Here is a 13683-nt window from a genome sequence, read left to right as displayed (position 1 = left end):
TTCCTGCTTTCCAAAGGAAAGATTTTTTGGGGGGAAGGGAGAAGAGGTGTCTGTGGCCATCTCATAGTATTTTTCACTGCTTTGTGATATACTTCTCCTTTATTACAGGAACACTTACACAGAATGAGATGATATTTAAGCGCCTCCACCTAGGTACTGTTTCCTATGGAACAGACACAATGGATGAAATACAGAGTCATATTATAAACTCTTATTCACAGGTATTTCATAAATCATTTACATTTCATAAGGGGGGGGGGTTAACGACATTGAAGCATTGTTGTTAATAATTATGTCTAGAATTTGAGATGCTATGAAAGTTGTCATGTCTCCTAAGAAATATGATGGAAGGGAAAAATATGAGTACATAGTTCTCTCCTGATTCCAAAGTTCCTCATAATGCCCACTAAAAGAGATTTACTTTTCTGTTCTTCACTAGCAGAAATCTGTGTTAACCTGTCTGTGCAGTACAGTCTTTCTTCTGCCAAATCATCTAAGAGTAAGCTATTCATTACTGAGAGTACAAATTATAAGGAAGTGTCCAGAACAACATTAATAGTAATTATATCTTTGAAGATATTCATCAAGAATATACATTGAAAAGCCACATTAATTGGTATAAGCAAATGGTATAACAGTAGTTGTCAAATTAAAACTTACACAGGTATATTTAAAAATTCTTTTTTAAAAAAATGAAGATGCTTTCAAACAGCATAGAACTGGAGGGAGAAAGGGTGAGAAAATGGAAAGCTCCATATTCCTTGAGATCAAATTGTTCCTGTGATGTATAAGAGTGCTTAGTCTGCAAAGTGTACAAGAGGATTGTGACTTCCTGTCTCTTTTTGGGTCAGCTGTTGGATTCTGCAAGCATTGCTTACATTTCCCATGTATGTAAACTTTTTGGGTGCTTGCTGCAAACCTTCCTAAACACCTGATTCTACTCTGAGATTAGGATGAACTTTGTGCTTGATTTTTCATTTCTATTCTTTGAAACAAAAAAATAAGAACATTTACAGAAGAGGCAACAAATGAAAAGTTAACTGGTATTTCCTTGATGTTTACAGTATGATAATAAAAATATATATAATTTTTTCCCCTGTAGTTAGCGTGAATACACAACCATGACTTCCTGACCCAGTGTCCTGGTTTATGGCAAATTTGGGAGGAAACCTCTGAATGGGGTCTCTCTAGAAAGCAAATTCAAACAGCCCCTCCCCCACCACTGGTTCAGGAAAGATTTCCTTGGAGAAAAGTGGAAAAAACTGTTTATTTAACAAACCAAGTATTCACAAGTATAAAAAAATTGAATAATACTAAACAATAAAACCTGTCACTGTTCTAAAGAGATGGCATAATCAGGAAGTCCTTTTGTAATTCCAAGAGAGTCTTCTGTGGATGTTTCTTGGCTCACTGAGTGTCTCTCAGTCCCTCTGGCGCTGAAAAATGCCACATCCCAGGCCCCGGTGGGCCGCAGGCGTGAGGTCCCAGTGTTTTTCTGGGTTTTCAGTCCAAAGCAGTTCCCAGAAAAAGAAAAGCCACAGTCCAGAGAACTTCTTTGCCTCAGCTAGCTAAAAACTAAAAGCAAAGGAGAGCTCTGTCCCGCTGTCTGTGTTGCAGACAACACAGTCCATGAAAAGGATAAAGGACAGCAAGTGCAGTTTCTGATAACGAACTGAGCTTCTTCTCCCTCCCTTTGTTCTCAGAACCAGTCTTAAAGGTGCAGAACTTAATATCCAGCATAAACAGAACAGATAACTGGCGATACAAGCATTATAAAGTCACACTAGGACACCCAGTTAAGTTTGTAGACTGACCTCCTTGTCTGTGTTCTCATTTGCTCTTGTAGAAGAACTGTAGGATCAACAATTGATTGGAATATCTAGCTGTGCTGTGTTGTAAACTGTGGCTCCCTTATTTGCTTAAAATAAAAATAAAAGTTTAATTTAATGCTACACTGGACCCAGTTAATACTTTGTAGCTTTTGGGAGGAGAGACAGGAGGGAAGACAGTGATGAAGTGTGTACATTTTAAGTTCACAACTTAAATTCTTAATTATTTTCAGTCTATACAATTCAACAAATCCCCTTCTTGAATTCTTTTCCTTGGATAAATCTATTTCAGCTTAATTTTTAGTAGGTACAGCCGTGGATAGTAAGTGAGATACAATAATCATGCCTTGGAAATGGGAAATGGAGCTCTTTCACCTTAAGATCAGCTGTCCAGATTTGGTCCAGAATGTGTTAACTGAAATTAACTGCTACTCACTAAGTTTATAAAAATCACCCAAACCTGGCTTTCTTGTAATGTGCTATTTGGGTATTTACAGTAACAGCTGTAGCAATAAATGATATTAACTGACAGTCTTGAACTGGCACACCTTGGTCTGAGTGAGTTTGACAGCTAAGCACCAGACATGCTCACAAATACCAGTTTTATATTTTGCAGTTAAATATGCTGTCTGAAAAGAATTGCACAATTTCTGGAATTCTTACTACTTAAAGCTTTTACTAATTTACTGTAAAATTTAATGAGTGGCAACCATGGTTACGAGTATTTAGTAACTGTAACGTACTTAAAAACAGAAATGTGAGGGAAACTTTCTTCTCAGTTGTGGGAAAAAGATTTCCAAAATATAGGCTTGCTATTAGTAGATGATGAAAAGAACTTTCTTGGAACGTCCTTTTTTTCAGCTTCATATAACACTACTCTGTGTTTAAATAATGCTTTATAAATAATGCTTTAATTGTGCTTGTGTTAGTAGCAACTCATTAAAACAGAACAGTGATGGAGTCTCAATAACAAACCAAGCAACTACTAAACAATTGTTTCAATCTCAAAAATTATGGTGAGGTTTTTTAATTTAATCTATGATAATAGAAGCTGCCGGTTAGCTAGGCAGTGGTTCTTGTGTGACATTGATTTTATCCCTTGTTTGTGTTCTGTTTTATTATTACAGTGGACCTACCAGACTATTGTCATCTTAATGTAACACACAAATCTATTATAACCTGATTATATTTCCCCACTGGAAGCATTTTGTGATAGAGGGCATAATCTTTAATGGAATTTGTGTGAAATTAAATTATACAAGCATCAATAAACATAACATAATTCAGAAGGAGTAAATCAGCTTAATTTATTTGTGACTGTAATGGCATCAGTGTTAGCAGAATGCAAATGCAGAGGTTTAAAGCAGTAGCTGAAAAGCAGTGCCAGATGAGCAGAAAGTTAAACCCTTTATTAGACAACACTGTAATTTGATGGGCAGAATGTGCAGTCAGGAGGAAAAAAGCGTGGATTCTGAAAAGGTTTTCTGAGTTCCGTGGGAGTGAATGGAAGAGCCCTGTAGTGGTACTGCTGATATATTTAATGTGCTGACTTTTAAACAAAAAAACAAAACCCAACCAGCAAAAACCAATAACCCCCCCACCAAAAAACCCCAACTTATTTTAACTAATCATGAACACATAGTACTTTTCAGAGAAGATCAGGTCTGTCATGTGCTCGAGTATTTGTGAAAGGTAACTTAAAACAGTGCTCTAGTTTATTGGTTATGCAACAGTAATACAATCTTCTAGTATGTGTCAAACTGTTATTTTGCATTATTATTTTATTTGATTATTGCATTCTTGTAAAAACAAAAAACATTTCAGCTGCAGCAAAAGAGTAAAACTGCATTAGTTCACAAATAATACAGAGATTCTGTAAGTTATAAATAAAATCAGCAATATTTGTATTTTAATTACTACTAATATTTATACTTGAAAATATTCCTGCTTTTGTTCTTCTGATTTCTTCTGATCTCCTCTTCTTCTGGTCTCTCTTGATTGACACAAATGTGGTCATCTTTTAAAATACAGAGATTTAGGTGTTTGGTTTTTTTTAAAAAAAAGGGGTTCTTTTCAGTTTAATGACACAGGTGAAGAAGAACAACAAAACATCAAATTTTGAAATTTTGTCTCAGTGTTTCTGAACTCATCCACTTGGTGGCTGGTTTAAATACTTTTTCTTAAAAGGAAAAGAAAAAATAATTCACTGGATGCAATACACACGAAAGGACTATTGTGACAGATCATTGAAAAATGTAAAATCTGAAGTGAGGTAGCAGGGGTTTCTGCAGAATCTGATCAACCTATTCAGCCCTCTTCCAACATACTTGTTTTCATTTCACATTTTTCAATTGTCTTCAGGTTCTGTTATTGAAATTTGACTACAAATGCAAGGTGATGAGCCCATAGTTATGTATAATTTCTTTAAAAAAGGAGATGAGGCTTTTTATTTATCATAAACTAAATGAGTTAACTGTAGGTTATATAAAAATAAATGGATGCTTACTAGCCTTATCATTTATCAACCTTTGTAAAGGAAACAGTCAGATACAGATGGATAAGTGTTCATGTTTTGTTTCCATTTTTGAGCTTTGGTTCACTGTTCATTGTGTTGGGTCTTAAAGGTCCACTCTCAGAACAGTGGGAACAGCACGAGCTCAACACCATCCAGGAAACCTCAATCGTCAGCGCCCAAAGTGCGCAAGAGCGTCAGCAGCCGGATCCACGAAGCGGTGAAGGCCATCGCGCTCTGCCACAATGTCACCCCCGTGTACGAGTCCCGCGCTGGGGTGTCTGGAGAGACTGAGTACGCAGAAGTGGATCAGGACTTCAGCGATGAAAATCGAACTTACCAGGCTTCCAGCCCTGATGAGGTTGGTATGCAAGGCTGAACATATTTATTTATAACTCCTAAAGAATGGGGGAAAGTAAGTAAAAAAAAGAAATACTGTGAAAAAAGGGTGTTTTGAGCAGGGGTTTCTTTAAAATTAGTATGTTACTATAAGACACAAAATAACACGATGTGCACACTCTGCTGTTTTCAAAGTAAAAAGGAGAAATTTTAATTTCTAACTTTAACATTTATAGATTTCTAAAAGTGACAGTAGATTAGAAAGCAAAAGTGCTACCTCTCCAATGGCAATAAACAAACAGTCTATCAAATTTCTCTTCTTCTATAAAAGAATACAAAACAATAAGTTAATTACAAAAAGTGTGTGAAAAAGTTAGTTACAAGAATGTAAACATCAAAAAGCTTAAAAAATGTTTAAAAATCAAAACATTAGTAGTAATCTGTTTTTATATTTTCTACATCTTAGGAAAGAGCTGCTGGTTCTGATGCCTTGCTGTATAAAAGTGTTTTTATTTATTTGACTTAAAGACTTGTGAAGTCAGTGCTTCGGGGTCAATACTGTATTGAGGATTACAATTAAAGGTTTATGATTTTTTATTATTATTCTCAAAACAGTAATCCATGTGTGAATCATAGTATGCTATTAAAGGGAATATGAACTGTTCTGAATGATGGACAAGCTGGTACATTAGTTAGAGATGCTACAAGATACCAGAACGTACAGACTCCTAACAGGAAAAAACAACAAACTAACAAAACCCCCAGAAAGAAACAAACAAAAAAACCCCATCAAACCTTGAAAGATTCTGTAGAAAAGTTTTTGATCTTCAAACTCTAGGCAGCTTCATAATCTTTAGGGTTCTTTCAAAATTGCATCAAGTGTAGCAGAAATTTAAAATATCATTTCAATAAAAACATGCCTTTGAGTTTTATTGAAATCGAAATTTTAAACAAATTCCACTGCTTTCATTGGATTTGAGTTATTGTTCTGAATAATCCTATTTTGGTCCCTAAATTGATTGCCTAAAATTCAATCTAAAAAGACACTAGGAGAGGTAAAGTTCATGTTGCAAGATACTGCAAAGAGGTCACTTTATAATAATGTGTGTAGTTGATATAGTAAAATGGAGAAATAGACTATTTTGAGGTTGGTTTGCATTTGAAAGTGAGCAGGTTGAGAGGAATCTCTGCTTTAAAGAATTTCTAGCATTTTCTGAAGGTACTGTTTTTATTGTAACCCCAGTAGCTTAGTCATAAACAAAATAAGGTTTTTGTGAGATGTGAAGAAGGAATTATGTACCTGAAAGCCTGAATGTTTCTCTAGCTGTGCAAGTTGATCTCATACAAGTTAATGTTTCTTTCACAAACTTCATCCTGCTACAGCAGGTATTATTCATGTATACATTTGGTTTTCATGTCTAGTATGTCACCATATGTAATGCTAACAAAACATAAGCTGTTCATACTGCAGGCTATCATTGCTAAAAGTAACAAGTCTGTAACAAGGGTTTTTAGGAATGCAAGAAATAAAATTAAATTGTTTTCATGTCGTAACAAGCTAGCAGACATTACATACCTTTCAGATGCCATAAACATAGTTCATAGTGTCAAAGGATTGTAGAATATAAAGAAGCGGTTGGTTCTCCATGACTAAAAAATGGCAGTCAGAACAGTTTTAAAAAATAAAACTCATTATTTTTAAATAAAGACATAGAACTTGAGATGCTGATCTTTGGCTAAAATCAATAATCCATAGTACTGTATGTGGTGTTATATAGTGTGAGCTGATCCACATTATGAATTGAGAATCCTGGAAGGGCATTTGTTTATGCCAGAAGGACGTTTGTTTATGATATATATTTGTGTAATGTTTGACTTGTATTATACACAAGTGAACAAATTTTCATCTGCACATGCATTCATATTTACTTAATGTTTCAGTTTAATGAGCCTGTGAGGTACTACTGAGTATAATGAATGACTGCATGAGCAAGGATCTGACTAGGAAGATATGATGACAACTATAAATTAAGTAAATATTCTGCTTTAGTAGCCAAAGTATTACTAAATCAGGTGAAGAGATGTGCATTTGAGAGAGACTATGTGAGTTTTTTCTCCCGTTTGCTCCTCTCTCCCTGTGGGCTTTTGTATATTTGTTCAGTGGTTTGAAAGCTGAAAATGCTACCATGAAGAGCAATTCTCATCCCATATTTACTAAAGAAAGCAGCTGTAAGACTCAAGAATTATACAAGCGATGCCCTGGGAAGACAGTAGGGAATTTGACCTTGGAAAGATGAAAGGAAGGAAAGGAAAGTTGATGAAGTGCTAATATAATAGATCTGGGACTCAGGGTGGAAAAGGAGGTAGAAGAAGAAATCAACAACAAAGAAACTGTTCATGCTGCAAGGGAGATAATGCACAGATACCATTTTAATAATGATTTTTTTAACATTTCAACTCATACATTAAAAGTATATGGCAGTGAGATGAAATGTTTCCATTCTAAAACAGGCTTAAATTTCATTTTTGTTTCTCAAAGATAGTGCTTGAAACACTAGTAAAATTATCATATTGAACAAATATGCTTTTATGTAATGAGAAATTGATGTTAAATGGAGTCTTGTAAAAAGATGAAGCTACAAAAAGCATGTAAACCGCATAAAAATTGCAGCATGACAGAAAACAGCCTAAGAGTTGAAAGACTAGCAGGTCTTTATCATAATTTTTTTAAGACTTCTATTGATGCAATGTTTGCAAATCACTGGAGCCTAAGGAAAATAATGTAAATGGTTCATTATTTAGCTTATTGAACTTTCCTGCAGTTAGGTTGACGGATGATGCCAATGTTTCCCAATCACCAAAGTACCATTTTAAAAGCATTTTTTATTGAATAAAGTGCTTTGAATATTGCACCCTGGAGCTTTATTTAGGGAAATGGTTCAATTGATGTTTTCTCTTTAACCTCAGCACTGACCTATCACAACATACTTGGTTAATAAGCAACATTATCATTTAATAGACTTAACCGGTTTTATGCATTGTACTTTCTCCACATTGCAACTCTGTTCTCTTAGATTTTGTTTATGGATCTGGCTTGATTGCAGTCTTTTGAAACAAGATGTTATTTGCATAGTTTTGTGTTGCATTATATAATATTGCATGATCACACCATAGGATGTAAAGAGCAGAGAACAGTATGTAAGTATAAACTATTCTTCCATGTAGGAAGGTGTAAGAAACAGCTCAGCAATATGCTGACTACACTGCACACTTAATTAATTGACTTGAGGAACTCTTTTGAAATTCCTCACATCTGTGCATGTATGTGTGCATCCATATACAGATATAATATGACCATAACAAAGTATGCACATTTAGAAGTAGGTACATTCATCATAAAAGATGTATTTATTCATTGTTAGAGTAACCTGAGATAAGTAACTGATTTTGTATTCATAATGCAAACCCTACTTATGCCAGGCTCTTTGTTTCTTATGATAAGTGATCAATATTTCATTTTCTCTGAAAGAGTGGAAAGTTTCATTTGTCTGTCACTTGTCCTCTACAGCTGTAGCATAGCAAACAATAAACATTCACTGAGAGCCCACTGGATGGAAAAAAAAAAGCTAAAAAGAAAAAAAGCCATACCAAAACTCAGCTTCAACTTTGCCATCATAGGTGTGGGTTCAGCTCATCTGTAGAAAGCCAGCTACCTTAATGTAATGAACAATCATGAAAGGATATAAGCTAAGTAGGCAAAGCGATAGAGTTCAAAGGTCAGAGACCCAAGCAATGCAGGGCATGCTATGAACAGGAGCCTTTGAAGACCTTTGCTCCCCTTAGTCAGAAAAGGTTGATCAGTCATGATTTTTAATGACTGCTTACTCTCATAAACCAGCCATTTATTGGTTATGCTTTGTCCTGCACTGTTATAGTCTCAAGCATTTCTAATTCCAGGATCTTGAATATTTAAATACTACCTTAAAGTGTGGTCAGTTATTTAATTCCAACATTTCTGTCCAGAGACAACAGAGTTGCTAAAATTAATTACAAGGATACAAAGCCAATCATTTAAAAGCAGACAGGGAAATTATATGCCCTTAGTGAAGCAGCTTTTGTGTTTACAAAAGTGAAGCTGTAATGTATGAGACATGTTGTATTGTTTAATTCATTTTATTGTGTGTGCTTATTGAAGCAAGACTAATTGTGTTGTTTTGTCAATGTATTGTGAAAAGCAAATCACTCAGTAGCATAAAACCATCACTTGCGTGACCTTCGAGACCCACAAAGAATAACTACTCCATAGCTTGTCTTGAATATTGATTGGTAGTTTTTTCACATGATCAAGCTGTATTTTTAAGTTAATAATTTTATTTTAATTATGAAGGGTTTTTTATGAAAAGTGATGGACTGCAAATGTTAGTTATAAAATGGTTGTTTATAAATATAAACAAACCAAACCACTGATTGGGAACAGATATGAGTTGTTGAACAGTCCCAACTGAAATGGTTGGAAACACTCAGACAGTGGGGAAAGGATAGCTCACTGCTTCTTTTCTGTTTCCAAAGCAATAGCTTTAACTTAAAAATACCCCACTTACAATGTCTGTACAATTTATACAACAGTTTGATTTTGAAAGCAGTTCCTATTGTCTGAAGTGATGCTCTTAAATACTCTGAAAGGAATACATGAGATTTCTTCTAAGCAGCAAAACTGGCTTATAAAATTCCCATGTCTAGTCCTTCTTTTTTGCCCTACAAATTACTCCCTCATATATGCTAAAAACATTGAAGACTTTATTAATGCAGATTCTTTTTTGGTTAAAGTGGCCAGGTTCACAGCAGGGCTTCAGGAAAGATGTGAGTACAACTGTGGTGGAACTCCTAAACTGGTGCCTGTGAGGTAGAGAACAGTGGGACTTTTTCTTAAACTAATGTTAGGTCAAAAGAGAATATTGTACATTGAAAATGACAATTATTTGTTCATAAACTGTTTTGAACAACAAATACTGTAAATGTTGAGCAGTTCAATATTTCTGCTAGGGAGCAGAAATTATTGTCTGGACCATAAGGAAAGAAAAGCAGGAGCTGGGTATGACAGCCAGGCTGCTGGAGTCTGTGGCCTTAGTGATGAGGTGTACAGCCCCACAGGATCCAAGTATGGTGAACAGAGCATGTCCTGTGATGGAAACCTGCAGTCAAGAGTATTATTGTACAGGTCAACCCTAACCCAGTGCATAAGCTGTTTGGTTTGATTTGGTTCCACAAATGAACATTTCTAAAAAAAATGGGATGATAATGTCCCCAAAACATGGTCATGAATGGTGCTTTTGAAGTTTCACCTCTTTGTGCCCTTCTGGAAATACACTCATTCCTCAGATGACTGAGTTAGAAATCAGAGAAGCTGCTTCTACCTCTTTGAGCTGCTACTGCTCTAGGTGATGTTGTGGGTTGCACAGTTACTACTTGATTTGGGAGAGTTTCCTTATGAAATCTCGGAATTTGAGCGGAAATCCGTGCCCTGGTAATTTAAGAGTTTGCTGTTTGGTTTTGTGAACTATAGAAGCTCAGAATGTTGGGTGGCCTTTAGTGGGGAGACTGCTGACAGAAGCAAACAGAATTCAAAGTGGGCATGTGGTAAATGGAAGCATCTGAAAGATTTAGGGTAAGAGCACTAAATGAGGTATTTCTTGCTAGTTCACATCAGATCTGTTGCATTTCTGTTTCACAATGCAATTTTTTGCTCCTTTCTTTCCTAATTTGGAAGTTGCATCTTTGACATTGTCATGTGAGAGGTGAATGGTCATCTTTACCCTTTGGGTTCCTGAGGAGGAAGAAAATTAGCACGTAAGCAACCACAAATCTCTCTTTGCCTCCATGTGCATTACCTGCCCTAGGAACACCACACAGTTAGTGGGTTCACTGCATACCTGTGTCTCAGTAATGGGAAGACCATTTACCCACCAACATGCTTATGGCTCCCAGGCAGCCAGTTTCCCTAGAAGGGAAGCTTTGTGATAAGCCAGAGAAGATCCATAAAATATTCAAATAAATCCCTAATCTAGATTCAGGAAACTTGACACATTTCATCTGTGTTTGTGTGTCAGCAAATTAACGGTTATCTGCAAATAATTATTAACATTGAAATGGATTATTTTAAAACAAAGTTGTAGCATCACTATCAAAGCCTTTTATGCTTGTCCAAACTTTAATTGCTTTATGTGCCTTCATCCTATATGTCAAGCTCTGTAGAAGCCACAGCTCCTGCATTTTCCTGGTATTCTAGGAGTTCTTGATGTAGGTACACTAGATTGCAAGACCATTTTAATGTAAAGGTTCCGAAATGAAGAGAAGAGAATGTGTTTGTAGAGGGGAAACCTCAAGAAGAGAGACTAGCCTGAGAATCCTTTTTCTGAACTCTTTATAGCCAGCCTTTCAGTATATGTGTATTTGTTAGGATTTATAATGTAGATGTTCATTTGTGAAATACTTGTTTAGAAAAAAATTTCTACATTCTAAAAGCTTCAGGTATTTCAATGGTAAGATCTGGCTATGTTGTTTTGGGTGCTGCTCTGATTCATTCTGAGTGATGGGAGTCAAACTTATCTTTCTCTCAAGTTTTTCAGTGTCCTTGTAGGCATCTGTTTGACTCTTGAGCCTTATTGACTGTTTCTTGTATGGTATTTGCCCTGATCAATTTAAAAGAAAAAATAAATATGCAGTTGTGTATAGGCCAGGTATAAGAATACAAAATGACTGTGTTGCAAAATGCTAATTTAAATGGTATGTGAAGCCAAGCATAAATATGATAAACAGATCTGAGTCACCAAATATAGAACACTTTAGTCCTAGCTGCAAAGGGACACAAATAAGATGATAGGGTTTTAGTAGAAAGATGCAATTTACAGGTCAGAATGTAATAGTAACCCTTCACTGTGAAAATTGAAAATTAACCTTGGAAGTACTGGATCCTTTACAGCTTATAAGCTACTTCTGGTAAAGAAGAAAAGTTCGTAAAAAGGCTTCCTGCAGTTTTCAAGAATTTAAAATGATCCTTTTCAAAGTGTGCTCTATTCTCTTCCATTACTGCATCTCACTGTATTTTCATCTGGTGATGCCTACACAGATGGCATTACTCGGGTTTTTTACAGGTTCACACGGGATTTTATTCCAATTTTAAATTTTCTTAGAAGCTGAGGTGTTTTATTTGCTTTGTGTGAAATTCTTAGTGACCATCATGTCCGTTGAACTTACCTAGGGAATTTTCTACTTGCATGTTTTTTATCAGAGTGCTTGATGTTTATTTTTTTCATCTTGCCTGAGATTAATAGCAGAGCCTATTAATCCGTAAAAATCCAGGATCCATAAAAATCATGTGAACTTCATTATAGTTATCTTTCCAGTGATTAAAAAATCTGGTTTCCAGTAAAGATTAGCATTTGGAAAACTAAAAGCAGATTGAGTAGAAGTTTTCTTTAATCAGGAAAAAAATGAGATATGGAATGTGTCTTGTATATAAAACAGTAAAATCAGTAAAGCAGTTTTCCTAAAATATTAATTTTTGAAGGAATAAATCAGATGGTGGTGGTGGGAAATATTTAAAGTATAATATAGAAAAATGTTGAAGCTAGATGTCATGCACTTCAAAGCAACAAAATTTTGGAAAAGGGACTTTCCCATGTGAGTTTGTGGGATGCAGTATTGTAAGCTTGGTTTCCATCTAATTTGATGTCAGAAGTCATATTACTGTTGAAACAAAGTATTGATATTATGCAAGTGAGTAAACTAAAAATAAGGTCCTTTGCTTCTTATTTATTCCCTATTACATTGTCTCAACTTGCATGTAACTATAGATGTAATAAAATATTTTATATTGAAATTCTCCCAAAGAGTTTTACTTACATAATGGTCTTGTTGATACAGAAATCGTCTTCTCATTTTGCAAAATTTCTACTTGATGTCCTTGATTTATTCTTGAATGTATGTGGGTATTTATTAGAATAGTGATTTCTAAACAATATATTGAGAGTACCTCATTTTCAGCAATAAGTTAAAGAAGGTTTTATATTCTTCATAAGAAATTTTGTAAGCTCTTCAAGGGACACACATAATTTGATGTGTTAATATTTTATGCTCAGTCTGCTGCTGTTCACTTGTTTTTTTCCCTAGATTCTTGGAAGAGTTTATACTTTCACCCTAGCAACAGTTCTTTGGTTTTAACTTATGTAACACTGTCATAGACCATTCACATTTAAATAATTTAAATATGTCTCTTTTTTCTTTCTTTTTTCCTTTGTTCTTTAGGTAGCTCTGGTGCAGTGGACAGAGAGTGTGGGTCTCACTCTAGTTAACAGGGATCTGACCTCAATGCAGCTGAAGACCCCTGGTGGGCACATCCTGACATATTATATCCTGCAGATCTTCCCCTTCACTTCTGAGAGCAAGCGCATGGGCATCATAGTTAGGGTAATTTGGGGCATTTTCTGGGTGTTTGGTTTGATTTTTTTAAAAATACTGGCAGATCAGACTAATTCACTCCTTCTGCAACAGACAATACCACAGGAATTCATTGATTACATTTGCCTGTGTGTGGATTCACTGACTATGCAATGAGTGTTGCATCATTAAAATGTGTAACAAGCATATACACTAAGTTATTTGTAAATTTTTAATTACCAGGTATTTCAAAGATACAGAGCTTTCTGTTTTGGGTTGGTATTTGCCACCCAAGAAACAAAATATAAGTTAGAGGGGATGTAACATTGATATTTTAAAATTTAGTTTAGGGGTGCTGAGAATCTCTTATGCTTCTGGACTTCAGTTAGAACTGGTCCTCTTACATGGAAATAGCAGACATTTATCTCAGTGGAATCAGAGATAACACTGGAACTAGTAACATCGAGTAATACAACCTACCCACTTCTTGGCAAGGTACTTTGTCTTTTATAAATGGGAACCTATTGAGTGCTTCAGAAGGCAATTAAGTTATTGGTAGGTAATTGT

General features: G+C 35.3%; 1 protein-coding gene across 2 annotated transcripts in view; it reads left to right on the top strand.

Moving 5' to 3' along the window:
* ATP9B (ATPase phospholipid transporting 9B (putative)) overlaps positions 1-13683 on the top strand; it is a 138786-nt gene that overhangs the window by 109766 nt on the left and 15337 nt on the right. For both annotated transcript variants that reach the window (XM_031056999.1, XM_005420957.2), the window contains exons 13-15: positions 109-221; positions 4454-4702; positions 12985-13146. In XM_031056999.1, coding sequence (XP_030912859.1) covers positions 109-221; positions 4454-4702; positions 12985-13146 — 524 coding nt within the window. The remainder of the gene's footprint in view (positions 1-108; positions 222-4453; positions 4703-12984; positions 13147-13683) is intronic.

This window comes from Geospiza fortis, unplaced genomic scaffold (assembly GCF_000277835.1).
Source record: "Geospiza fortis unplaced genomic scaffold, GeoFor_1.0 scaffold104, whole genome shotgun sequence".
NCBI classification, from domain to species: Eukaryota; Metazoa; Chordata; class Aves; order Passeriformes; family Thraupidae; genus Geospiza; species Geospiza fortis.
This window is presented reverse-complemented; position numbering and strand designations above follow the sequence as displayed.